Here is a 21583-nt window from a genome sequence, read left to right as displayed (position 1 = left end):
TTTAAATGTCTCCTATTTTCATGCCATTTGTAAGTACCACTGTTGATCCTCAGCCCTCTAAACATGCCGTTTGTATAATGGACTGTCAGTTCTGTTCCCTATTAATGCAATAATTTTAACCCTAATAAACAAATAATTTATAAATCTATTTGATACTCTGCCAAATTTATGTGCTAGTGGCCAGTAACATATTTATTCGATAAGAATGTTGTAAACTTTAACTGATCAGAATGGCAAATATGGAGCAGATTATACATTAATGTTGGTTGCTATGCTTGACAGATGCCAGAAGAAAAACCTTGATGTAATCTGGCATAATCCTACTGCACAATATCTAAGTAGACTCTACTCAGAAACGTTTATATTTCTTTTCTCTAGCCTCTGTATGGCTGTTCAATTCTCTTGCATGTAAAAGAGATTACATTGTTCAGTAAGGGTGATCATTGTACTTATTTCACTTAGTTATAGCCTTTAAACTTAAAGGTGCATATTCAGTGTAAAAATAAGGTTTGGCTCCTGAATTTTTCATGTAAATTGTGATTGGGAAGTGTGGCATATTTGTGATTTTATAACATGTTTGTTTTCCGTTATATTTTTAGTTCCATTTTGAAAGAGGATTAAAAAAAAATCTTTTATATGAACCCACTGTGTAGCTCACATAGTCTATGTGGCACAGCACTGCTTATGCAGACTGTGAAGCTGACCTAGCTAAGTCATGCAAGCCAACAACAGTCTGCATAAACAGGTCTGAGAGGAAAAATTGTTTTGGTTAATCTAAATTGCTTAATGCTGTCTGTAATAGAACCAGTTTTGAGTTAAGATTGTTCAACTGAATATAGTATATTTTGTGCTTTTTCAAGACTTAATCATCTGATTGTAACGCTTCTCTTGCCTAAGTTTCTGCCTCTACTCTTGGCTGTTTTCTCTTTCCTTACCTTTCCTTGGTTTCTGTTCCTTTTCATCCACTTTCCTTCTTATTTGTTTTAAATTAAATAGCAACCCTGCTTTCTTTTGACCTTCTAATTTCAAACTCTCTAACTTGTTTTTATGATTTCCATTTATCTTAATTCCTTTACTGCTCTTCCCCTTATGTGAGTGGCCTAAGAGCACAGGAGTTGGAGCCAGAAACTTAACATACAAATTTCTGTGCAAATACTCTCTTTCTCTTTAAGACAAGCCCCAACAGCCTTGCAAGAGACTGAGGGAAGACTTTGTCACTGCTGCTGCCATTTGGTTTTCCAGGAACAGTGTTAGCCTCGTGAATCCTTCTGAGAAGTTGGATAAAATTTTTCATTTTGAAGCTCTTTAAAAAAGGCAATATTCTGCTGGGGCTGGGAGGGAAAGAAAGAAAATAACGTCTTTATTAATCATATTTTTCTGTTAAAATACTGATGTATTTTAATGTAATTTGATGCAGAAGGGGTTTTTTGTGAATCTACATCAATTTCCTCACAAATTTAAAGCACGTGTTGCAGCTACTGGGCTTTACAGTAACATTATCCTTTTGATTAATTTAACAAATGTTTAGTGTACCCTTGCTGATGTCAGTCAGTATACATGTCAAAAGTTTGACTCTTAAAAAAACATCTGACTTGTCTTCATAGATCTTGTTCTGATAGCCCTGGCTGCACAGCACACAAGTGGCTTCACAAGTGTGACATTAGATACTGGAGTGAAGTGTTGTTATTTCACTGTAACATCCATTGTATTTGGTTGGATTAAAGGGGAAAGATAGAAAAGTTGATTTACCAAGGCTTCTGGGTCAGCTGGGAAGTTAGTGAGCATGATGTTGATCCTAGAATCACTGGAGGATGGGAATTGTCAGACTCACTTTAATTTATATTACAGATTCAGTTCACAAACTGCTGTAATAGTATCCTTAGACTCTTCAAGGCATCTGTCTTGGTGTGGGTGCTCCAATTAAAAGACTTACAAGTGTAACAGCAATGGGCTACAAATCAACATATGGAGGGATATATAAAGACCAGATGTGAAATATAATTTTCTACTTGATGTATTTGAAGAAAATCAGAAGGATGTGTTTTTTAATAAATTTAATATTTTCACAACTAATTTTAAAGATGACAAAGCTGTAGCATGTGAATTTTGCAGATGACTAGAGTGAACAGTATAGGAATCACCATGTAGATGACATTGAAAGCAGACTAAGTTGCCACACTTGACAGTCAGCTGTGCATGAGCTGCTGAAGCAAATTGGTGGAAGCAATTTGAGAAAATTTGAGAAAAATGATTCTCAGGTCTATAAATAGCAAAGTACCTGTATTTTCTGTATTCTCTGTGGGTCAATTTTGATTACTAGTGTACTTGAGTCTAGTTATGGTGTCCACAGTTATGAAGAAGGTGCTGATAAGCTAAAAAAGACTGGAGAAGAGCTCCAGAATGATTTGATGTCTGGAAATCTTTCCTTACGGAGTAAAATTAAGTAACTCAATAGCATTTAGTTTGTCTAAGAGAACATTTCTAATTAGAGGGTTACAGTTTCAGGAATGACTGCTTCAAGGTGTGTAACTGCAAGTGCTTCATTTTATGTGGAAGATCTGTGACTACGGGAGGCTGTTTGAACCTGCAGCCTTTGTAATCTGTCCCATATAGATGTAGGTTGATCCTGTAGCTGAGAGATGAGGCTTGGCATATCAGACTAGTAAGTCTAATTTTAAGTAGTGAATTTAGTAGTAGTTTAAATTGAAAATTCTTATTTACAGAAGATTTTCCAGTGCTTGCTTTTAATCAACATTGTATCTTTTGGTCAGGTGTTAAAGGCTGTGCCTGTTGGTGAAATTTCATAATTTAGATTATGAAGGAGGACATCCTAAGTAATCATAAGGGTCTGTATGGCAAGTAGGGCAACTGGTATATATAGAATAATATGACTCAAAAGGTCTGAAGTTTTAGCAGCATCTTTTTAATTACTGCTTGGAAGCCGGCACAGGGAAGAAACAAGTACTAGCTAACATATAGCTCTTTGCAGGTGTACAATAAAAGTTTCATAACTACTACTACTTTGTGGATGTGGTTTGAGGATCACTGTAATGTGCTGAAACTTCATGATTATTTTGGTCTTGCACATCTATATTTGATAATCTTATTTGATAATATGGGTTCCCACTCATTCACATTCTTCAGGGAGGCTCTCACACAAATGGATTTTAAAGGAACTTGGTGATGAAATCCTTGTTAGCAATCTCTCTTTTCCTTCTTGGGAATATCCTTCTGAAAGGTCACCATTGAAGGTATCACTGTGTTGTCAACAAGTAAAATCGAGAAGAGGTCATGACATCAAAGCCAAATGAGGTGTTGTTTCCTGGAGAGGAGCATTGGTTTTGTATATAGAGAGAAGAAAGGCAGGGTCAGGAGCTGGCATTACACCCCAGAATGGTGAAATAAAGAAACTAACAGGAAAGGAAGCCTAAAAATTATAATGTCCTAAGTGAGGACTACAGCAGAGTATGAGTTTTATCAACAGTCCCCAAAACACCTCATCTTGAGGAAAAGATTTTAGAAAATATTGGGAAGGAGGTGTGACAAGAGATAACATGAACAGGACAGATGTATGTATATGCTTAGTTTATTAGCAGTGTCACTAAAGTCAGATGTAGAAGCCTTTTGCTTCTTGGCACCCTTGAGCATCTTTTAGGAATGGTTTCTGAGTTAATCTGAAGAGACCAGTTAAAAAGACATAATGCTAGCCTGATGTGGTAGCAAAGAGCTCTTGACTGTTCAGAGTCACCTGTCCCTGAAAAGAGGAGAGAGAGAGAGGTGGCAAAATGATAGAGCACTTGCATAGCTGGCAACACTTGGGCTGCATGAGAAGTAAATGCTGGAGCTGCCACATTGGAAGAGACTTTGCTTCTAAGCAGCGGTAGAAGAAGGGATGATCAACATCAAGTAGTGATGTTGTGGTGCTGTCCAACTTGAGCTTTAGCCATTAATTTTCCCCCAGTCAACAGCCTGAACTTTTTTCTTGTACAAGAAACCTGAAATGTCAGTGATGACTTTCAGTTTGGTGAGCTCTGCTTCTGGGGAGTCTCAGATAAACTTGCTTTTTGTGCTTTATTGCTCTTGCCTGCCACCAGTAGCTTTTTTTTTAATTATTATCTGACACAACATATTCACAATCTGCTGTGTGCATAACATGGGTGGGGTAGATTAATAAAGGAAGAAGGGGATGGGCTTTTAATTTGCAAGTTCCAAGGGATTGTTATGAAGGATGAGGATAAAGGAAGCAGATTTCTCGCACCATACAGAGTTGCTGTGATGGCCTTTTGAAGATGTGATTGCTTGTAATTGTCTTGCTTTGTTTTGTTTTTAGAGTCAGTTGAAAAAGATCTTGCAAAGCCTACTTAAATTTGCTCCTTTAAACTGAGTTTTTTTTCTCGACTTGTGATCCCTAGTGTATTAACTAACCTGTGTTTGAGTAATTTTGCTTACATGCGTCTACTTTTTGTGTAAGCAGCAATGCAGAATATAAACATTTGCTTCCCACATAACCTTCACCTCCACATCCTTAACCTCTTCTGCATAAGTGCAATGATTAAAAACTTTGGCCACAAATCTGCTTCCCATTCAGCCACCACCTGTCCCAGTATTACAGAAAGGTCAAAACAGATTTTCAGCAGCAGAGGAACAGAAAGCATTGGAAAATTACACAAAGAAAGATTTTTATAGAAGATATAGAACTGGATCTTTTTTTTCTAACGAGTTTAATCTTTATTATTTAAAGAATAGGAGTGATGCTAATGAGATTAGGCATGCTGACAGGACAGTAGGGGGAGAGCAGCAAGACAGTCAAGGAGAAGGCATCCCTCTGCCTTTGCTTGAAAATTAACCCATCCATGTTGGGTGCACTAATTTGTAAGAGAAAAAGAAATGTCTGGCAGAAATTGCAGCAGGAAGACAGCTGAGAAGTAGCTGAGGGCTTGGTTTGTAGTCTTAATTTTAAGTGTCTTAATTATGCAAGGCCTTATTTGGTATTTCCATGATATTTCCTTTCTATATCTATTATATTGATATTCCCTTCTCTCTCTCTCTCTCTCTCTCTTTTTTTTTTTTTTTTTTTGATAAATCTATAAAACAAATAACTACTTAAATATCAAAGCAAGTGGTTGTGAGAATTTGTCAATGATTGCCTGTTCAGTTAAGAAGCCCATGGGAGCCAGTTGAGGGTGCAGAGGTGTATTTTGTATTCCTAGGATTACTCTTTCCTCTTTCACTTCTTAAAAGCAAGTACAAAGTAGTTTCAGACCTTCTGTTGGTAGAATCCTGTTGCTGGGTTTATAGTGTAACAGCAGCAGTTTGTGAAGCGTAGAGCTGAAGACCTGCAAGATTCATCTTCCTAATTTAGCAAGTGCTGAAATGCTCTCTGAGAGCTGGCTGGCTGATGGAGCAAAGCCACGTGAGTGGCTAAGGACAAGCCTAACTTTAGATGTGCTGAACTGGACATGGCCTGCTTAGTACCTGGCACAGCCAAGCACTGGAAATGCAGCACTCTGGAAGAGCATGAAGCAAAAATGTAACTTAGTGGAGCCAAACTTCAATGGAACATCTGGAGCTCTAAAGGAGGGGAACAGGGGAGAAGGGAATCCCAGTTTATGGTGAGCCTGTACAGACTGTACTTTTCAGTTCTTAGCAAAGGTGTAAGAATTTGGTGTTATAGTATCATGTGGCTACAAAGGCAACATTTCTAACAATATTAAATTGCAGAGATTGCACAAAAGAAAAAAAATATAACCTCCCTTAGAATATAGTTCTTGGAAGTATAACATCTAGCTACTAATGGTAGGATAATAAGGGCATATAAAAATAAGAATTAAAGAATTGGTAATTTTTAGCATGAATACTACATGTTCTGTTTTCAAGAGTTTATTTTAATTGTAAATGCCATAGCTTAATGATTGTGATCGCTGATCTTTGAATATAATCTCACATGGACAACATGGGCATGTGTTGCAACATAAGAATATGTGTGGCATAATTACATTAGCTTAACCATGGTTTGGTTTTTTTTTTAATGGGAGTGTAGGGTTGTGTGGGGACTTATGAACTTTACTGCTTAGTTTTCCTATTCAGAGAATTCATGGGGAAAATACAGTGTTACAAAATTATGATTAGCAACTATTTGCAATGTGATTGATATAAGGTAGGGGGGAAAGCCCTAAAAATTGTAGGGAGGTGGCAGTGGGAAGTGGCAAAATGAGTAATTTCAGCCCAATAAGCAATTACCAGACTGTTCTCAAGTCCCAAGGACAAACTTTGGCACCAGTTACTTTGTGATGTTTAGACTGTAGAAGGTAATCTTGACTCTTTGGGGAAAAAACAAACAATTTTAGCCTAAATAATCCCGAGCCCTGTTTCCAGCAAAGTGAGCTTCTGTGCTGTAAGCTTCATTCATTCAGTGCAAGTCATTTGGTTTCAGTCGAAGATCCATTTAAAACTGAGCCTTGGATAAAGTTCACAAAAAGTAGGTTCAGTTGTGAAGTGATCTGCAGTGCTGCCTGCTTGCTTGTTGGGTGGCATTCGTTGCCCCTTCATTTTGTGCTGGTACAAATCACTACTCTGTAAACTGCACCAGGGGTCAACTTTTTCCTCATGGTCCTATGCTCCCTCCTTTATTTTATTTGAGACCATGGCCCTGCTAGGAGCCCTGCTTGGCTGGGCTAAGGGTGGAAAGAGAGAGATCTGAGGCTGAGGAGGAAGGTATGGAAATTTCTGAAGCTGATTCTGCTGACAAAGTCAGCATGTTGAGGAACTACACCCTAAAGCAAAAGGTTCAGGAATGTAGAAACGCTAGAATATAAACCATGAAAGGGTGTGGGGAATTGCTTCCAGGTTTAGGTTTATTTTATGCTGGGAAGTAAAGTTTTGATACTTTTTTTTCTTTTTTTTTTTTTTTTTTTAACTTGTTGGTTTTAAGATTATCTGTTGAACTGCATTCTTTCACCTTTGGTAGGTACACTGCGGAATTTCATAGTAACATATCCATGCCTGGCTAGCTTGAAGGAAGTAATACAGGCATATATTTAAAATACAAACAAGAAGTAGGAAAGTGAAAAGTTTTGGGAAAGAAAACATGATATGAAGGGAAGAATATGAGCAAAATAAATTGATAATATAATAGGTCACTGGTGATTTGTGCTGGCAGTACTTAACAAAAGCAAGGCTCTCCTTTATGGTTTACAGACCACAAAGAGGGATTTCCTGAAGCCAGGTGGAGATCAACCTCATTATTCCACTCTTAAGTACAGGGAATTCCTGTTCATGTCAAGAATGTCAGCATCAGGAAAAGGTATGAAGATCTGAGAAGGGTGGTTTTTTTTTAAAAAACAAACAAATAAAACAGGAGGTTGAAAATAGGTTACATACTGAGAAGCACTTCTGTTGGTGTGCCAATCTGTCCAGAAGTGACATTCATGAAACACGTTAGCAGCAGAAGAAATTAACAGGACAGAATTCATCTGCTCTGTGTTACAGAGTGGAAAAAAATGGCCAAGATTTTCTGTCTGATGCTCTCCCTGAAAAAAGCATCTTTGTGTTTATGAATGCATTATGAAAGTTTACCTGAGGTGATCTGAAAGTACATGGTTTCCAACTTGAAGAGGATGTAAAAGAGAGGAAGGAGCTTTTCTGTTTTGGTATCTCTAAAAAGATCTGAAAGATCTTGAAAAACAGAATTGCAATAGCGTTGTCTTCCCATTTTGGTTTAGGGAATGTTGTCTCAGAGCAGCAGAGAGGGACACTAACATTTAGTCAGCTTGGCTTTTTTATTATGTGTGTATAGCAACCTGTATTTAGCTTGGCTGTCTAATTCACAATAGGAAGAAAACATTTGTTTTCAGATATCTTATTGAGATGTGCTTACTTGTGGCTAATAGACAATAGGAGTAGGTGTACCAGCATGTTTAAATACTTCCTCTAAATCCTGTCAAGATTTCATCGAAATGAAACTAACTGTTTTTTAAAACATAATTCCATTTATTTCTTCAAACAAATTCAGAAATAAGGGCTTGTGCGTTCATCAGTAACAAAGCTAGGATTCTAAAACTGATGAAGAAGGATTTTTGAAGTGATTGTCATTTCATTGCAGTACTGAACTGAACGTTTATCTCGATTAATCGGTACAAAGTTATTTTTCTTCAGCTTGTGATGTGCAATGCAGGAAGTGATGTCTGTCATTAACATCCTCTAATGTTTTCCTTGATACATTTCTGCTTTTAATTTGCACATAGCATAAAGGTCTTAATTAAAATATTTTCACCTGCTATGTACTTAGGGATCCTTTTAAGAATCTGAAGCAATGGGGGGTGCAAGGGGAAGAGGGAGGGAGATGGTTCCCCTCCTTCCAAAGTTGGACTCTGAAGAAAATTTTGACCAAGGTAAATTGACAGTAAGGCCATACATGACTTTGGACAGTTTTCAGTGTAAGGACTAAGGGTACTTTCTAGCTACCAGGTGGATAGTGCAGTGGCAAGGAATGCTGCTGTAGTAGATGATTGATCAACTGTAGTATCATTTTTCCATCAGAAAATAATACATGTGCACAGAAGACTTGGGTTTTTTCCCGCTGAAATGCTTTGTGATGTTTCTGAATGCTAGTTTGAAAACCTTTGTATGTTTTTTTTCCAGTTCTGAAAACAAAGGGAATGAAGCCAGAAATTTAAAGAGCAAACAAAAGGAAAGCACAACTCTGCCTGCACTTTTAAAGGTACAGTTTCTATTTACTAATACTTAATTGATCTAAAACTTGCCACCTCTGCTTGTGACTACTTACTAGTGTTCTGATGCTGGATGTAGTTCTGCACTGCAATATAGCACCTGGTTGCAGTATTCTGGGTTAGAGTACATTATACCAGAGTCCTAATACACATTCACAAAGCAGACTGTCAGTGCTTCGCATTCTGAAAACAAAATTCACATTTTACTTATATTAAAGAAAAGGGAGTCTAGTGCTCATTTTATATGCAGAAAGCCAATGAAGAAGGAGGCTGGTATTTTATCACATAAAGGTTTCAGGCGTTCTTCTAAAGCATTAATTCTATACAATTTATTAATATCTAACCAGCAAGTGTTTGCCTGCCTGAAGGTCCACTGGTTGCCAACCAGAGCTTTGTAAGATCTTTCTGCTGAAATTCACATGCCTGTTGGCTGTTCTTCCCCAATGTGATCCATGTTAATCATGCTTGTCTTGTCCTGTAATCATTTTATTGTGAAGAAAAAAAAAATACATTCTTCTCTGTGATCAGGGCTTGCCCTACATGGAGCCATTTTTGTAACTCACTCAGTAAGAACTTTTGCTTGGTTTTTTGTTCCTTTTCCTGGTAGTTAAGTTTAATGCAGATAATATTGTGGCTAGTACCCCAAAAGGGCCTTGACTAGTCTGCTAAATTTATTTGGGAATGCAGTGGACTTAACACACTGAATCTGAGATTTCTATGCTGTATTGTATTTATTGAGTACTATCAGGTATGGAGAAGGAATTGGTTGTTTTCTGCTGTGGTCTGTGTATTTGCATCTTCAGTATCAAGAGGCCATTTATTTGGGCTTTGCCAAAGATCAGAAGTTTCAGTTGCCTCTGCAGGGATCGGTTCGGTCCAGTGGAGTTGTTAGGTCAAGAGCAATTCCACGTTCCATGTAGTTCATCTACATCAAGGTGGGAAACAATCTAATGACGTTTGTTTGGAAGCTATGTGGATTCAAGCCAGCCCTTTCAGGTCTGAGCTCCTGGAAAAAGCCATTGAATGCCTTCCTGCTAGTATAAATCATGGACTATTGATTTGATGACTTGAAATGTAAGCAGAAAGGATTCTGGTAGACCAAGTGAGATTCTACTACAATAGAATTTTTCTGCATGAAAAAAAAATCTTATTTTCTTATGTTAGATCAGTGGAATTTTCTAAAACAGATTTTCCTTTTGAAGATTTTGAATGGGGAAGGAGAAGTATTTAACAGACTGCAGCACCAGGACTTGCTTAAAAGGAAGTATGGAGAGGGCTCAGTCTCAATCAATGAGCAGGATGCCGGAGTGAAGCCAAGGGAGTGTAGCAGGTTTCAGTTACCTGAGAGTATCTCTCTTGCCAAAAAATAAGCCTGATTTATTTTTTAATTTTAAAAATCCCAAATCCAGAATCTTCCTGCTGAATCCAAATTTGTTTCAGTAAAGTCTTCTACTCAGATCTTATGTTTTTGTAATAGTGTACTAAAAGTTGATGCCAATCTTAATGCTCTGAAGTTATGTTCCAAAGACCTGATTTGTTTTCTTTGTCTTGCCATAACTTTTGATTTAATTTATTGTCTTTGACCTACATTTAGAAGTCTAAAGTGTTACAGTGTACATTGCATTATCTTTGAAATAATACTTTACGTTTGTATAGGCTTTATTAGTAAGGTTTGGTTTTCATATTACTACAATATACTGTCTCTTCAACTGTACTGAGAGCTTCCTGTCTAACTTACTTCCCTCTTTCTTAAGTTGAAAAAAAATCTGATACACTTGAACAGTTTTATATGCATAGTAATGAGTACTTTTAGCACTATAAGTTTATATCTTGGGTGCACTGAATTTAAATAGATAGTAAAAACAGATTCAGAGGAGGTTGGCAAAGTATTTTCTACTGCTGGCCTCCTTCCCTCCTCCCTTTTTTTTTTGGTAAGGAAAATTGTGGTTTTTTTCCCTGTGACTGCTCTTTCCAAAACATAAGTGGATTTTGATAGCACCACACAGCCAAGTGACTGACACTGGCCAAAGTCATCTGTCTTGTGCAAAGATAACTAGAATGCAGTTTAACATCGAGGGGTAACTGAGACCAGAAAGAATGCATAGCATTGAAAGATGTTCCAGTTTTATTCATTGAATCATCAAGGTTACTGTGGGCTGAGAAAAAATAATGTTTTGTTGTTACAGTAAGTGTACTTTGTGAGGATGTCTGAAGTTAGAGGTGTACATGGATTGGGTTTGGCCACTTTTCCATACATGTCCGTATCTCTGAAATGGGCTTCTGCCTCATCATTTCAGATAGATGGTGACTAGAAGTTGAAGCTGTATGGTGTCTGTCTGTCACCAAGTTATCTGTCACATTTCTCATCGACTTACATGCTGTCATTTTGAATATTCATATAATAGGCCAGAGGCAATATAGCGGGGGAACTGCAAGCCTCTGATTTAGCAGCAAAGGCTGGACATCTAAATTAAAGCTGAGTGAGTGAGTGAGTGAGTGAGTGAGTGGAGCTAGGAAATGTGCTGAGCTATGTACAGTAGCTCTTGCCTCTTCTGAGCACTTTGGTAACCACCTCTGTACTTTACCCCTGCTATTTTTTCCCTGTGATGAAATATTTTTCTCATAGAGGGAAGAAGAGATATTTTAGTACTTAATGTATGAAAATATGAAGTCTAATTTTTCTATGCCACGGTGACTTTATCAATCATTATTTGATCACTTTTGTGAAAAATATTACTGCAATAAATTTTCAGTCCTTTTAATTAATTGCCAGAAACCACATCACCACTATGCATTTACAGGTTTTTTTTTGCTTCTGTTTCTTTGAATTAGAGGTGTAAACAATGCTCTTTCTGAGTAAATGCTACATTTGAGCATTGTGATTATTGAACAGATGGTTGTGTGGGTATACACAGTTCTTGAACCTCACATGTATGTATCTCCATTGCATAATGTCCAGTACACACTGGTATATCATTAACCTCACTTTTAGCACTACAGTACTTTGCTTTCAAAAAGGATTTTGCAGAAGTATTTCCTGCAGAAGTATGTGAAGGCATCTTTTACAATTTTTGGTAATTCCCTCAAAACGGATGTTTGCAGCTGTGACATAGGTGTTAATTGGATTGTGTGGAACACCTACCAAATAAGCTAACACCACTACCACAGCCAGCTGTGTGCTGGAGAATGTCCTGCTAGTCGTTTTGAAGAAATCACATAATGCTTCCTGAACATCATACCTCAAAAGTGACCTGGTTCTTGCCTGGTTTACCCCACTGCACTAGTAGCAGTGGTGATAGGTGCTTGGGCTAATTTCAGTAGTAGTGAATAGCCAGGCTGAGTTTCTCATCCAAACTCAAAGCTTTGCCATAATGAAGCACTGGAACAGGCTGCCCAGGGAGGTTATAGTGTCCCCTTCTCTGGAGACACTCAAGACCTGTCTGAATGCAGTCTTGTATAATGTGCTCTAGGTGATCCTGCTACAGTGGGAGAGTTGTACTGGATGATCCCTAGAGGTCCCTTCCAACTCTGATAATTCTGTGATTCTTTGACAGTGTAGGCAAACTCACTTGCCTGCCCATCATTCCCAGATATCATTCCTATAGGGGTGCATGGATGATGAGGAAGAAATTCTTAATAATCTCAGCACAGGAATTACCATGTGAGCTCTGTCAGGCAAATACAGCAGTTTGAAAAAGTGGGTACAAATTTGATGTGCCAAATACATAATTTAGTATTTCAATAACATTAAATATTTTATAATTTGGCCCATAGGCTCAAGACTGGGTGGTAGTCACCTGGATTGACTGGAGGCAGTCTCAACCTTCATAGCAAACACAGAGGCAGAAAGTATTGCAAAGATTATCTAGTCCCCTCCTCTGCCCCAAGGTGAGATCTCTGTATCTACCTGATAGAGTATTGTCTAACTTGTTCCCAAAGACCTCCAGGGATGGAGTTCTCTAAGATCTCTACAACTCCTGTTCTACCCATTTCATAAACCTTGTAATTAGAAAGACTTTTTCCTAACATCCTGTCCAAAGCTTTCTTGCCGCAAATTAAAACTGTTGCTAATTGTCCTCTGACAAGTACTCTTGTGTACATGGAGAAGAGATTATTCTGTAGTCCTGCTTTCTCACATGAATTTCATTTCAAGGTAAGATAAATATGGCTGTATTTAAACAGTAGACACAGTATTAATATTTGATGGCAAGGACTGCAGTTACATGATAAGATAGAGCCAGATTGTTTTTTGGAGTTGCAACGAATAGGACAAGAGGCAATGGGTGTAAGTTGAAACAAAGATTTCAGCCAAGTATTAGATCTTTTTCTTTCTTTTTCAGTTTCTCCCCCACCCCCCTTTTTTTCTTTTCTTTTTCACCCTTTACTGTATGGGTGGTCAGATACTGGAACAGGTTGCCCAAGAAAGTTGTAAACCTTTATTCTTGGAAATACTCAAAATGTAACTGGATGAAGCTCTGTTCTAACTAGAACTGATTTGAGCAGGAGCTTAGACTACATGACCTCCCCAGCCACATTCCTTTCAGCCCAACTTGTTCTGTAATTCTCTGTCACATCATTTTTCATCTGGTATGTGAATTCAAGTAAGTTTCAAAACTCGGATAAAGTCAGAATTAGGGACATTCAGTAGCAACAGCTACCTATATTCACCAAGTTCATGGAACTTCTAAGTTGTGCAAAAAGGTAGAAATCAATATTAAACCCAGTGCCTAGTGTACCTCATACTTTTCCACATAAAATGTTTTTGTTTCATATTGTCATGTTTTTATTTGATGTTGTCTTTATTTTGTGTGTGTGTTATCTATGTAATGGCTGCTCAGCCTGTGCATAAATGTCTGATGAATGCCTCTGTCTTAGACTTGGTAATTAGAAACAAAAAAGAGGCATCTCTTGTCTTTTGGGGGTCATGGGAGGTGAACTATTGATGCCAACCATGAATTTTTCAAAAATTGGGAGTTACTTTTCAAAAATGTTTCTGTTGTTGCCCACAATAATGAATGAAAGACATAACAAAAATGGTTTTGATTTGCATAATCATGATTTCTCTTGTGGAGCCTGAAAGCATGTGTTTTTCTCTTTGGCAATGATGTAGGCTTTTGCTGAAATAGATGTTACAGGCGAGTGTATAACACCTTCTGGTTTTCTAGAACACTGAAATTAATGGTGTTAATAGCTGTATTTGTTCAGGAAGACCTTTCAAAAGCATTCTGTCTAAAGTCCTTGTAAATTCCTTTGCCACATAGAAGATTTTAAGAAAGGATGATCCTGAAATGTCTTCCCTTTCTACTGCTTAGTTCTTCAAAGACTCTTGAGCAAGGAACTTAATTTCACAATTGGTGAAAAAATAATGGGCTTAAACCTTGCTGAGTTTGGCACAGAAACCACAGAGGAAACAGATGAGAAGCAGAAGTGTTGCTCCAGATGCTATAGTGTGACAATATAATCTGGTGGAAGTCACACCCCATTCCTGGTGTACTCCCTTACTGTGTACACTTTTCTTCCTTCCAACCCAAACCATTCTATGATTCTAACAAAAGAAGGAGGTTGCAAATTATGTAAGTATAAAAAAGCCAAAATATTCAGAGGTTTAAAGCATCGGTTATTTGTAGAGATGCAGAACTCACCTTTAACCCCTGTCAAGGTTTAGGCCCATCAGATACCAACCAGGCCTCCGCTTGCTCGCCCTCTGCCCCCACTATGGGACAGGGAGAAAAAATCCACCTTAAGGCACATTAATTGAGACAAGGACAGGGAGATTTGCATTCCCCAATTACAGTAATGGGCAGAAAACCCAGACAGGTTCAATTTGGTAAGAAAAAGGACTAATTTAAACTACAAGGAGAAAAGAGGAAACATGGCCAGATCTTGATACCTTCTGCCCCCACCCCTCCCATCTTCCTGGTCCCGGCCCCCATCCCTCCCATCTTCCCCGTCCCCTTCCCTGCTGCCTCCCCCTCAGGGCACAGGGCAGGGGGATTTAGGGTCAGTTCCCCACACGGTGTTTCTTCTGCTCCTTCCTCCTCGGAGGACTCCTCACGTTCTCCCCTGCTCCAACACAGGGTCCCTCTCCCGGGAGAGTCCTTCAGGAACCCCTGGGACACGAGTCCCTCCCACAGGTGCAGTCCCTCAGGCACAGACTGCTCCCGCCTGGGCTGCACACAGAGTCACGGCTGCTGCGGGAGCAGTCACCTCCTCTGATACGGGGTCCTCCCTAGCTGCAGATACACATCTGACCCTCTCCATGATCCTGCACAGGCTGCTGCTTCATATCTGCCCATCTGTGACACTTCTGGGGCTACAAATCCACATTTACCCCACTGTGGTCCTTCAGGGACTGTTCTGCAGTGTTGCAGGGGCACAGCCGCCATCTCACCACAGGCTGTGGGGAAATCTGCGCCGGCACCTTTCCCCTTCCTGTACTGACCTTGGTGTCTTTTCTCCGGCATTGCTTTCTCAATCCGTCTTCTCCTCTGCTCTGCAGGTCCTTTTTTATATTTTTGCAGTTTCATTTTCCCTTTTCTTGAATATATTACTCACAGAGACACATCCACCTTTCCATATTTGTTCAGCCTTGAGTAGAGGTGAGGCCAGAATTGGAACCAGGGGAGCTTCCAGGAGCTTCTCACAAGAGCCACCCTTGTGGCTCCCCTGCTCCCAAAACACTACTGCACTAACCCAAGATGCCCCCAAACTTGCAAGACTGTCAAGATTAATTTTTTTTTTGCTTTTTCTGATACTTTAAAAGCTATTGTTTAGTTAAGGCTACACTGGTTTTGACAGTGACAAACCTCCTGTGTGTCATCTCCACACCACCACTCTGATTACTGGCATAAACAGGAGAAACCCACTTTTTGCATTTCTTAAACCTATTTTTCTCATGAACACTACTGACAGTGGACTTTGAGTGGTTGTGTGCTTATGTATTTCACTTTTTCCTGAATTTTTTTTATTACTATGCCAATTTTCTTAATTGTTGTTCCTAATCTATGTCTGGTTCTTCCTTAGGTTTCCTTATGTATTGCCTCTCTCGCTGCTTTTCTGCACAGTAGTTGAAAAAACAGAAGCTTATTTAATGTGTGGATTTAATGTACCTCAGTGTGCCCTATTCATGGCAAACAAGTGAGAGATTACATTAAAGGTGCTTTAGCCTCTTGATGAAAAACATGCAGTAGTGACTCATTGTGGCCATGCACTAGTCTGCCAGCAACTCAAGCTATTTTGCTGTGAATTTTGTTTAGCATACAGAATTTACGTACTGTATCACTGTTCAGATTTAATGAGATGCTCATAATTGTTAAATGAAGTGCAGCCATCTTAGCTATATTGAAAGGTCAAATCTAAGACTAGGAACATGTTTAGTTTTCCCACTACTAGAGGTAGCAATGCCTAAACTTACTACTTTGTGCATCCAACACTTTATCTTGAAACTTTTAGAATTATTTCTGTATATTAGCAAACAGAATCCTGGAGTAATTCTGTGGCTGTTTCTTGCATGAATGAATTTGGGATCTTGGGGTTAAATCACTTGCTGATGATACCTAGAATGAATCAGTGATGATCCTAAGATCTGGATGTCAGTCCCTCTGCCCTCTCAACTGCAGGTGGGGTGATTAAATTGCAGGAGTGTATCTGCTCAATATGCAGAATGTCCTCCATCACCAGACAGTCTGTAAGAGGTCTCCACATGGCTGTCTGGAGTTTCTGTTTTGTAATGAGCATTCATTCATGGGGAGCGAAATCCGAAATGTCTGGCTGTTGTGACTGGAAGCTAATTCTTAGTTCACAGAGATCTGTGTTTTAATGTTGTTAATGTTTCCATTTCATTCACTTGTTAGGGCAATAAAAGAGATTGTGCTCTTGGCAGACGGACATAACCCCAGCCAAATGAGAACCTCTGGCAGTTTGAACTTTTGCCACTCAACTGCTGAGAGACAGCGGCTACCAGGGTGGCTGTTCCGTTCTACCTGGTATGGGAGGTGAAGTCAATCCAGCAAGGCAATTCCTCCCCAGGTGCTGCTGTGCCACTGAAGCCTCTGTACTTTGTAGGGGACTGTTCACACATTGTTAGCATGCCCTGGGCCTGCCTGGCTGCCTAGGTGCAATTAGGATTTGGGCGTATGTCTGTGCTACAGTCAGGAGTGGATTACAGCCTGGAAAACATACCCAGTCTGCCATCAAATAAATTAGCTCAGATAAGAATCACATTTGAGACATGACATCATGGGCTTGTCTTCTGAGTCCTGGCTGCTAAGATTCTCTGCAGCGGTTGCTCCAGCAAGGTGAGACCACACTACCTGACTGCAGAGTAGGTACTGCTTCTGTTATTGCTGCAGCCTCTTCAGTCATCTGATTTAAGCCATAATCCTGTTTCACGCTCTGCTGAGCTTCCCCTCTGCACCAGCCTCATTGCATGTGAGGTCACAGGACCATAGGATAATTGAGGTTGAAGGGACTCCAGGATGTCATCTAGCCCAACCTCCTGCTTAAAGCAGGCTGTGCTATAAGGTCAGGCCAGGTTACCCAGGGCTTGCCCAGTGAAACTTTGAGTAACGAGTTGCTAAAGGAATAAAAGGCAATTAAAGATTTATGAAGCATGTCACAAGCAGGAAAGCTCACAGAGAATGGGAAAGCGTAGGCAAGGGGAAGACTGATTACAGTACTTGTACAAAAGGAGCAGAGAGATGGCAGGAAAACTTTTTTTCCTTGCATCAGTAAGGATCTCAAAAGGAAACTGGCAGGTAGATTTTCATCCAAAAAGTATTGTTTGCTTGGTAGGTCTGAGAAGCTGTTCATATTGTTGTGACATTGAAAGAGGATTTTGGTTTTTTGTTTCTTTTTTTAACTGGGCCAGCAATTAAATGAATGGCAGATGCTCTCTATTAACTTGCATCTCCTCCCCTGTAGGGAAAGGAGAGAGAATAAGGGAGAGAGACTTACAGCTTGGAAGCTAAGCTACACAGATTTAACAGAACAGTAGTGAAGAAAAGGAAAATTTTGAAATATATACAAAGCCAGTACTGTGCCTCCCCTCCCCCGGTAATGCTTGCATCACCACCAAGGCTTCATGGCAGTCCTTGGAAAAGTCCCCCTCTGGGCTTCTGGAGTCAGTGGCATGTGGAAGCTGGAACACACGGATTGGGATCAAAGGCAAACAAATGGATGGAGTCCTTTCAGGTTGACAGCTATGGATGAAGAGAGCTGCACCCTCATGATCCTTCAGATGTATACTGAAGATGAACCAAATGATACTTCATTTGGTTTATTTTGGTCACCTGTCTGGTCCCCTCTCTCCAGGAGGGTTGCAAGTGTGACCCCTTTACTTCTTGTTTTCAGAGCATTTGATGTTTTGCAGAATCAAGAGCGGCCTTGGTTCTGCATACCATCTCCAGCAATAGCTATAAACACTGAGCATTACCAATCCTGGAAGCAGGCAGTGACTGAGAAACATGGTGTTCATTTCAGCAAGTGCAGGTATTTAGAAGAGACTTAACTGAAAAGTAAAATTACAAGAAAGAAAATCGGTTCTATCCTGACTCAAAGTAGGACATTTACCAGTGACATGAAGTGTAACTAATATGAGAGTCACTGGTATTCTAGTGTTGTGAATATCAAACTGCTCAAGCCTAACTGTGACACTGAGGCAACTGCTCTTTTGAGGTCAACTAAAGGTCCTGTCTGTTGAAAAATGGGGGGATATACTTGGGAGAGTATTGCCTTGTGCATAGTTTACGCCCTTGCCTTTTTTTCCTGAACATTTCATAGGGGCTTTTGTCAGAGATGAGCTCAGAGAGAAGATTGGGAAATAATAAGTGAAAGTTATCTCGAAGCTGGCTTGTGGAATTACCATCCTAGTGCTACGTTCCTCAGGCACTTGAGCCTGAAGGCTCCTGCTCATTATCTTAAATCACAAACTTCAAAATCTATAGCAGGCACTGTTTTGTTTGTATAATGCCTGAGCAGTGGTTCAAAATCTGGACTGAGGTTTTCTGGACAAATGGTAACCCCAGTGGCTCATGCTGACCAAAGGCAAAGTGGAGCAGGAGGGAGAATATATGGAGAATAGGATTGATTGTACTGAAGGGAAGAAAGAAGGATTTGCATAGCTTCTGTGTTGGGACTTAATAGTCACATACATCTTTAAGTAAGCATGGTGTAAATGTTCTCTAGGGCTTTTTTAATGCAAGACACAATCATTTAAAGTATGGACGGACCCTTTCATATTAAAATTTCCTGTTCTTTTGATTTAGTAAAAGTTAGGTAAGGAAATGAAGATTAAAGAGGAAGGAAAATCTAAGTAGTTTTCTGGAAACAGAGACTACAAAACAGCTTTTCATGCAGGGTTTGAATTATGCTTGCAAATAAGCACAGTCTTTACAAGTGTTGTGTCTCAGAGCTGCTAGGGGAAGAATTTCTTATGTAGAGAGTTAGCCATATTTGAAGTCTCAGTTCCTAATGGTGAAAAACTCACTAATTCCTAGATAAATAAATTCAACTTTAAAACAAAACAAAAAACCCACCCCAGAAATAAACAACAAAACCACATGATATTGAACTGACAAGTTTTGAATGTAATCTTTTTTTTAGTTAATTTAATTAGCTGCTAATTCCATAGATATTTTAGAAATGCTTATAGCCTATAATTATTGTATCTCCAGAAAAATAGTAAGATGTGTGTGCACTTCCTGTACTCTTACTCTTCCTGTATCTTAAGATACTCTTAAATCTGACAAATTTGTATGAGTTATAGTAATCACACAACTATGGAGAAATGCAGTCCCTCACTTAAAAACTGAATCAAAAACTGGTATCAAAGAACATTGAGATACTAACCAAAGTGAAGGAGCAAACTTTGACAGGAGAACTTTGAAGTTTACTATGGTAAATCATTCATGTGTTATCAGATTTTGGAAATTATTTTTTTTCTTGTTTCTATTTTGTATTTCCTTATGCAAAGTACTTAATTCACATAAGATAAAGTTAATTGGTCAAGAGATTCATCCCAGATGTGCATGTTAATTGTATTGTGTGCCTAGTAATGAAGATACCAGATACTGTGGTACATCTGCTAAGTTGCACTATTGCCATCTTCATTTCCAGAGATGGTTTTAAGTAGAGTTAACTTGTAAAATAGCAAATCCTTGAATGCTACAGGGATGTCTACATCACTTTTTGACACATCAGCTATTGATTAGTACAGTATGTGGGAAAACAGGTAGAATTTGTCACAGGTGTCACAAAAAAAAAAAAAAAAAAAGCTGTCTTTTGATGTAGGCCACTTTTGAAAGTTAATTTGAAAGTTGTAGTTGATTAAGTGTCTTTCCGTATGAAGAAAATAGAGGTTGCATGGGTTTCTCAAAGAAAATTAGTGCCACTCCGTTTCTATCTGCATACAAACAATTCAGTTTCAGCACATATATCTGATGTCTTAATATTAAACAGTTGCATCTGCTCTTTTTAGGAAAAGGTGTAAAAATATGGCTTGAAGATATAAGATCACTGCTCCAGTATCACTAAGTGTAACTTGTAAAGTTTTAAGAAATTACTGTTCTCCAGGGATTAAACTGTGTTCATTAAACAATTTTTTCATTGTTAATATGATACAATTTCATTAATTGCCAAATAAGCCCACTTGCTTATTTTAGGTTACTTGAAACAAATGTATCTTCTAGTTGAAATAGGATTACTGACCTAGTTAGAACAGTAGCTTTCATTTTAGACTGGATGGGAAGGTGTTACCCAATTTGAAATAATTACTCTTCTCCAGAGATGGTGTTGACCAACTAAAATTTGTTTAAGACTTTTTATTGTTCTCCTTTCTCAATCTCTGAGTAGATTAGATTTCATCTAAGAAAAGGTGGGGTGACTTTTTTTTTATTTATATTCAGCATCTGTTGATCATTTAGCTGAAAAGATGGTTGCATGTGGTGTTTGTGAAGCCTACCAGTGAAACTGCATAATCTTTTTGGACTGATGGTCTTGTCAGAAGGAGCACAGGCTTGGGCAGCAGTTCTTGGATCTCCAAGAGAAACTGACACCAAAGTAGTTCAGGGACATGAATGGTGAGGAACAGAGCTTGTCTTGCCATTGGGGGTAGAAGCTCAGCTTAGTTGAAGGAAGAAATGAACAGGTGGTTTGAATGAGGGGAAGCCCTGCCTTATTATTAATTATTTCTTGTTAGCTGATAGGCAGATCAGAAGGCTGTGGGTCCAGAGGTGGGAGTCTGTAGTGTCCCGACTGTATGGAAACCTGCAGTTTGAGCATGGTCAACTATTGAGCTGTGTGAGACTACAAATAGATTTGGAAATAGAGCTGTGCAGTTAATCTCCTGAGTGCAATGTGAGGTAGCTAAGGATAGCAGACAGGATTCATCTCTGGCATGTGAGTTAAGTTTGTTTTATGCAAGTTCTGTTATTGATTCTCCTGAGTTAGTTTTGGTTTGTTTGTTTTGGTTTGGTTTTTTTACAGTGCAGATCACCCTGTGCTTCAGGCTGTGATATGTTTGTTTTGCTGTGGTCTTCTTTGGTACACCTGTAACTTGAAAGCTGTTCATTTCACAAGCACGTACAGATTTGTTTATAAAGCTGTGCTTTTTGACCAAGTTAGAGTCTGAAGTGTGAAAAATTGTTCCTCACTTCTTCCTCAGGTTTCTTCTGCCAGTTGAAGCAATTGTTCTCTATCTGTCCTTTTTCTCTTCATTTCCACAAGAGCTGCTTTCTGGATGTCCTAACCTATGTACTTCTCTTGGCTTTTTTTTTTAGTACAAAAAGAGAAGAAGAAAGCACAAGGGTTTAATCTTAAAATGAACTTTTACACACTAGATCTCTTGAAAGGAATGC

At 38.9% G+C, this 21583-nt stretch overlaps 1 protein-coding gene across 1 annotated transcript in view; it reads left to right on the top strand.

Annotated features, from left to right (window-relative positions):
- Positions 1 to 21583, top strand: part of CRYBG3 (crystallin beta-gamma domain containing 3) — a 92396-nt gene that overhangs the window by 5846 nt on the left and 64967 nt on the right. The window contains exon 2 of the mRNA XM_030457784.1: positions 8641 to 8719. Coding sequence (XP_030313644.1) covers positions 8641 to 8719 — 79 coding nt within the window. The remainder of the gene's footprint in view (positions 1 to 8640; positions 8720 to 21583) is intronic.

This window comes from Calypte anna, chromosome 1, assembly GCF_003957555.1.
Source record: "Calypte anna isolate BGI_N300 chromosome 1, bCalAnn1_v1.p, whole genome shotgun sequence".
Lineage (NCBI taxonomy): Eukaryota > Metazoa > Chordata > Aves > Apodiformes > Trochilidae > Calypte > Calypte anna.
The sequence above is the reverse complement of the archived record's forward strand: the minus strand, read 5'-3'. Positions and strand labels throughout refer to the sequence as shown.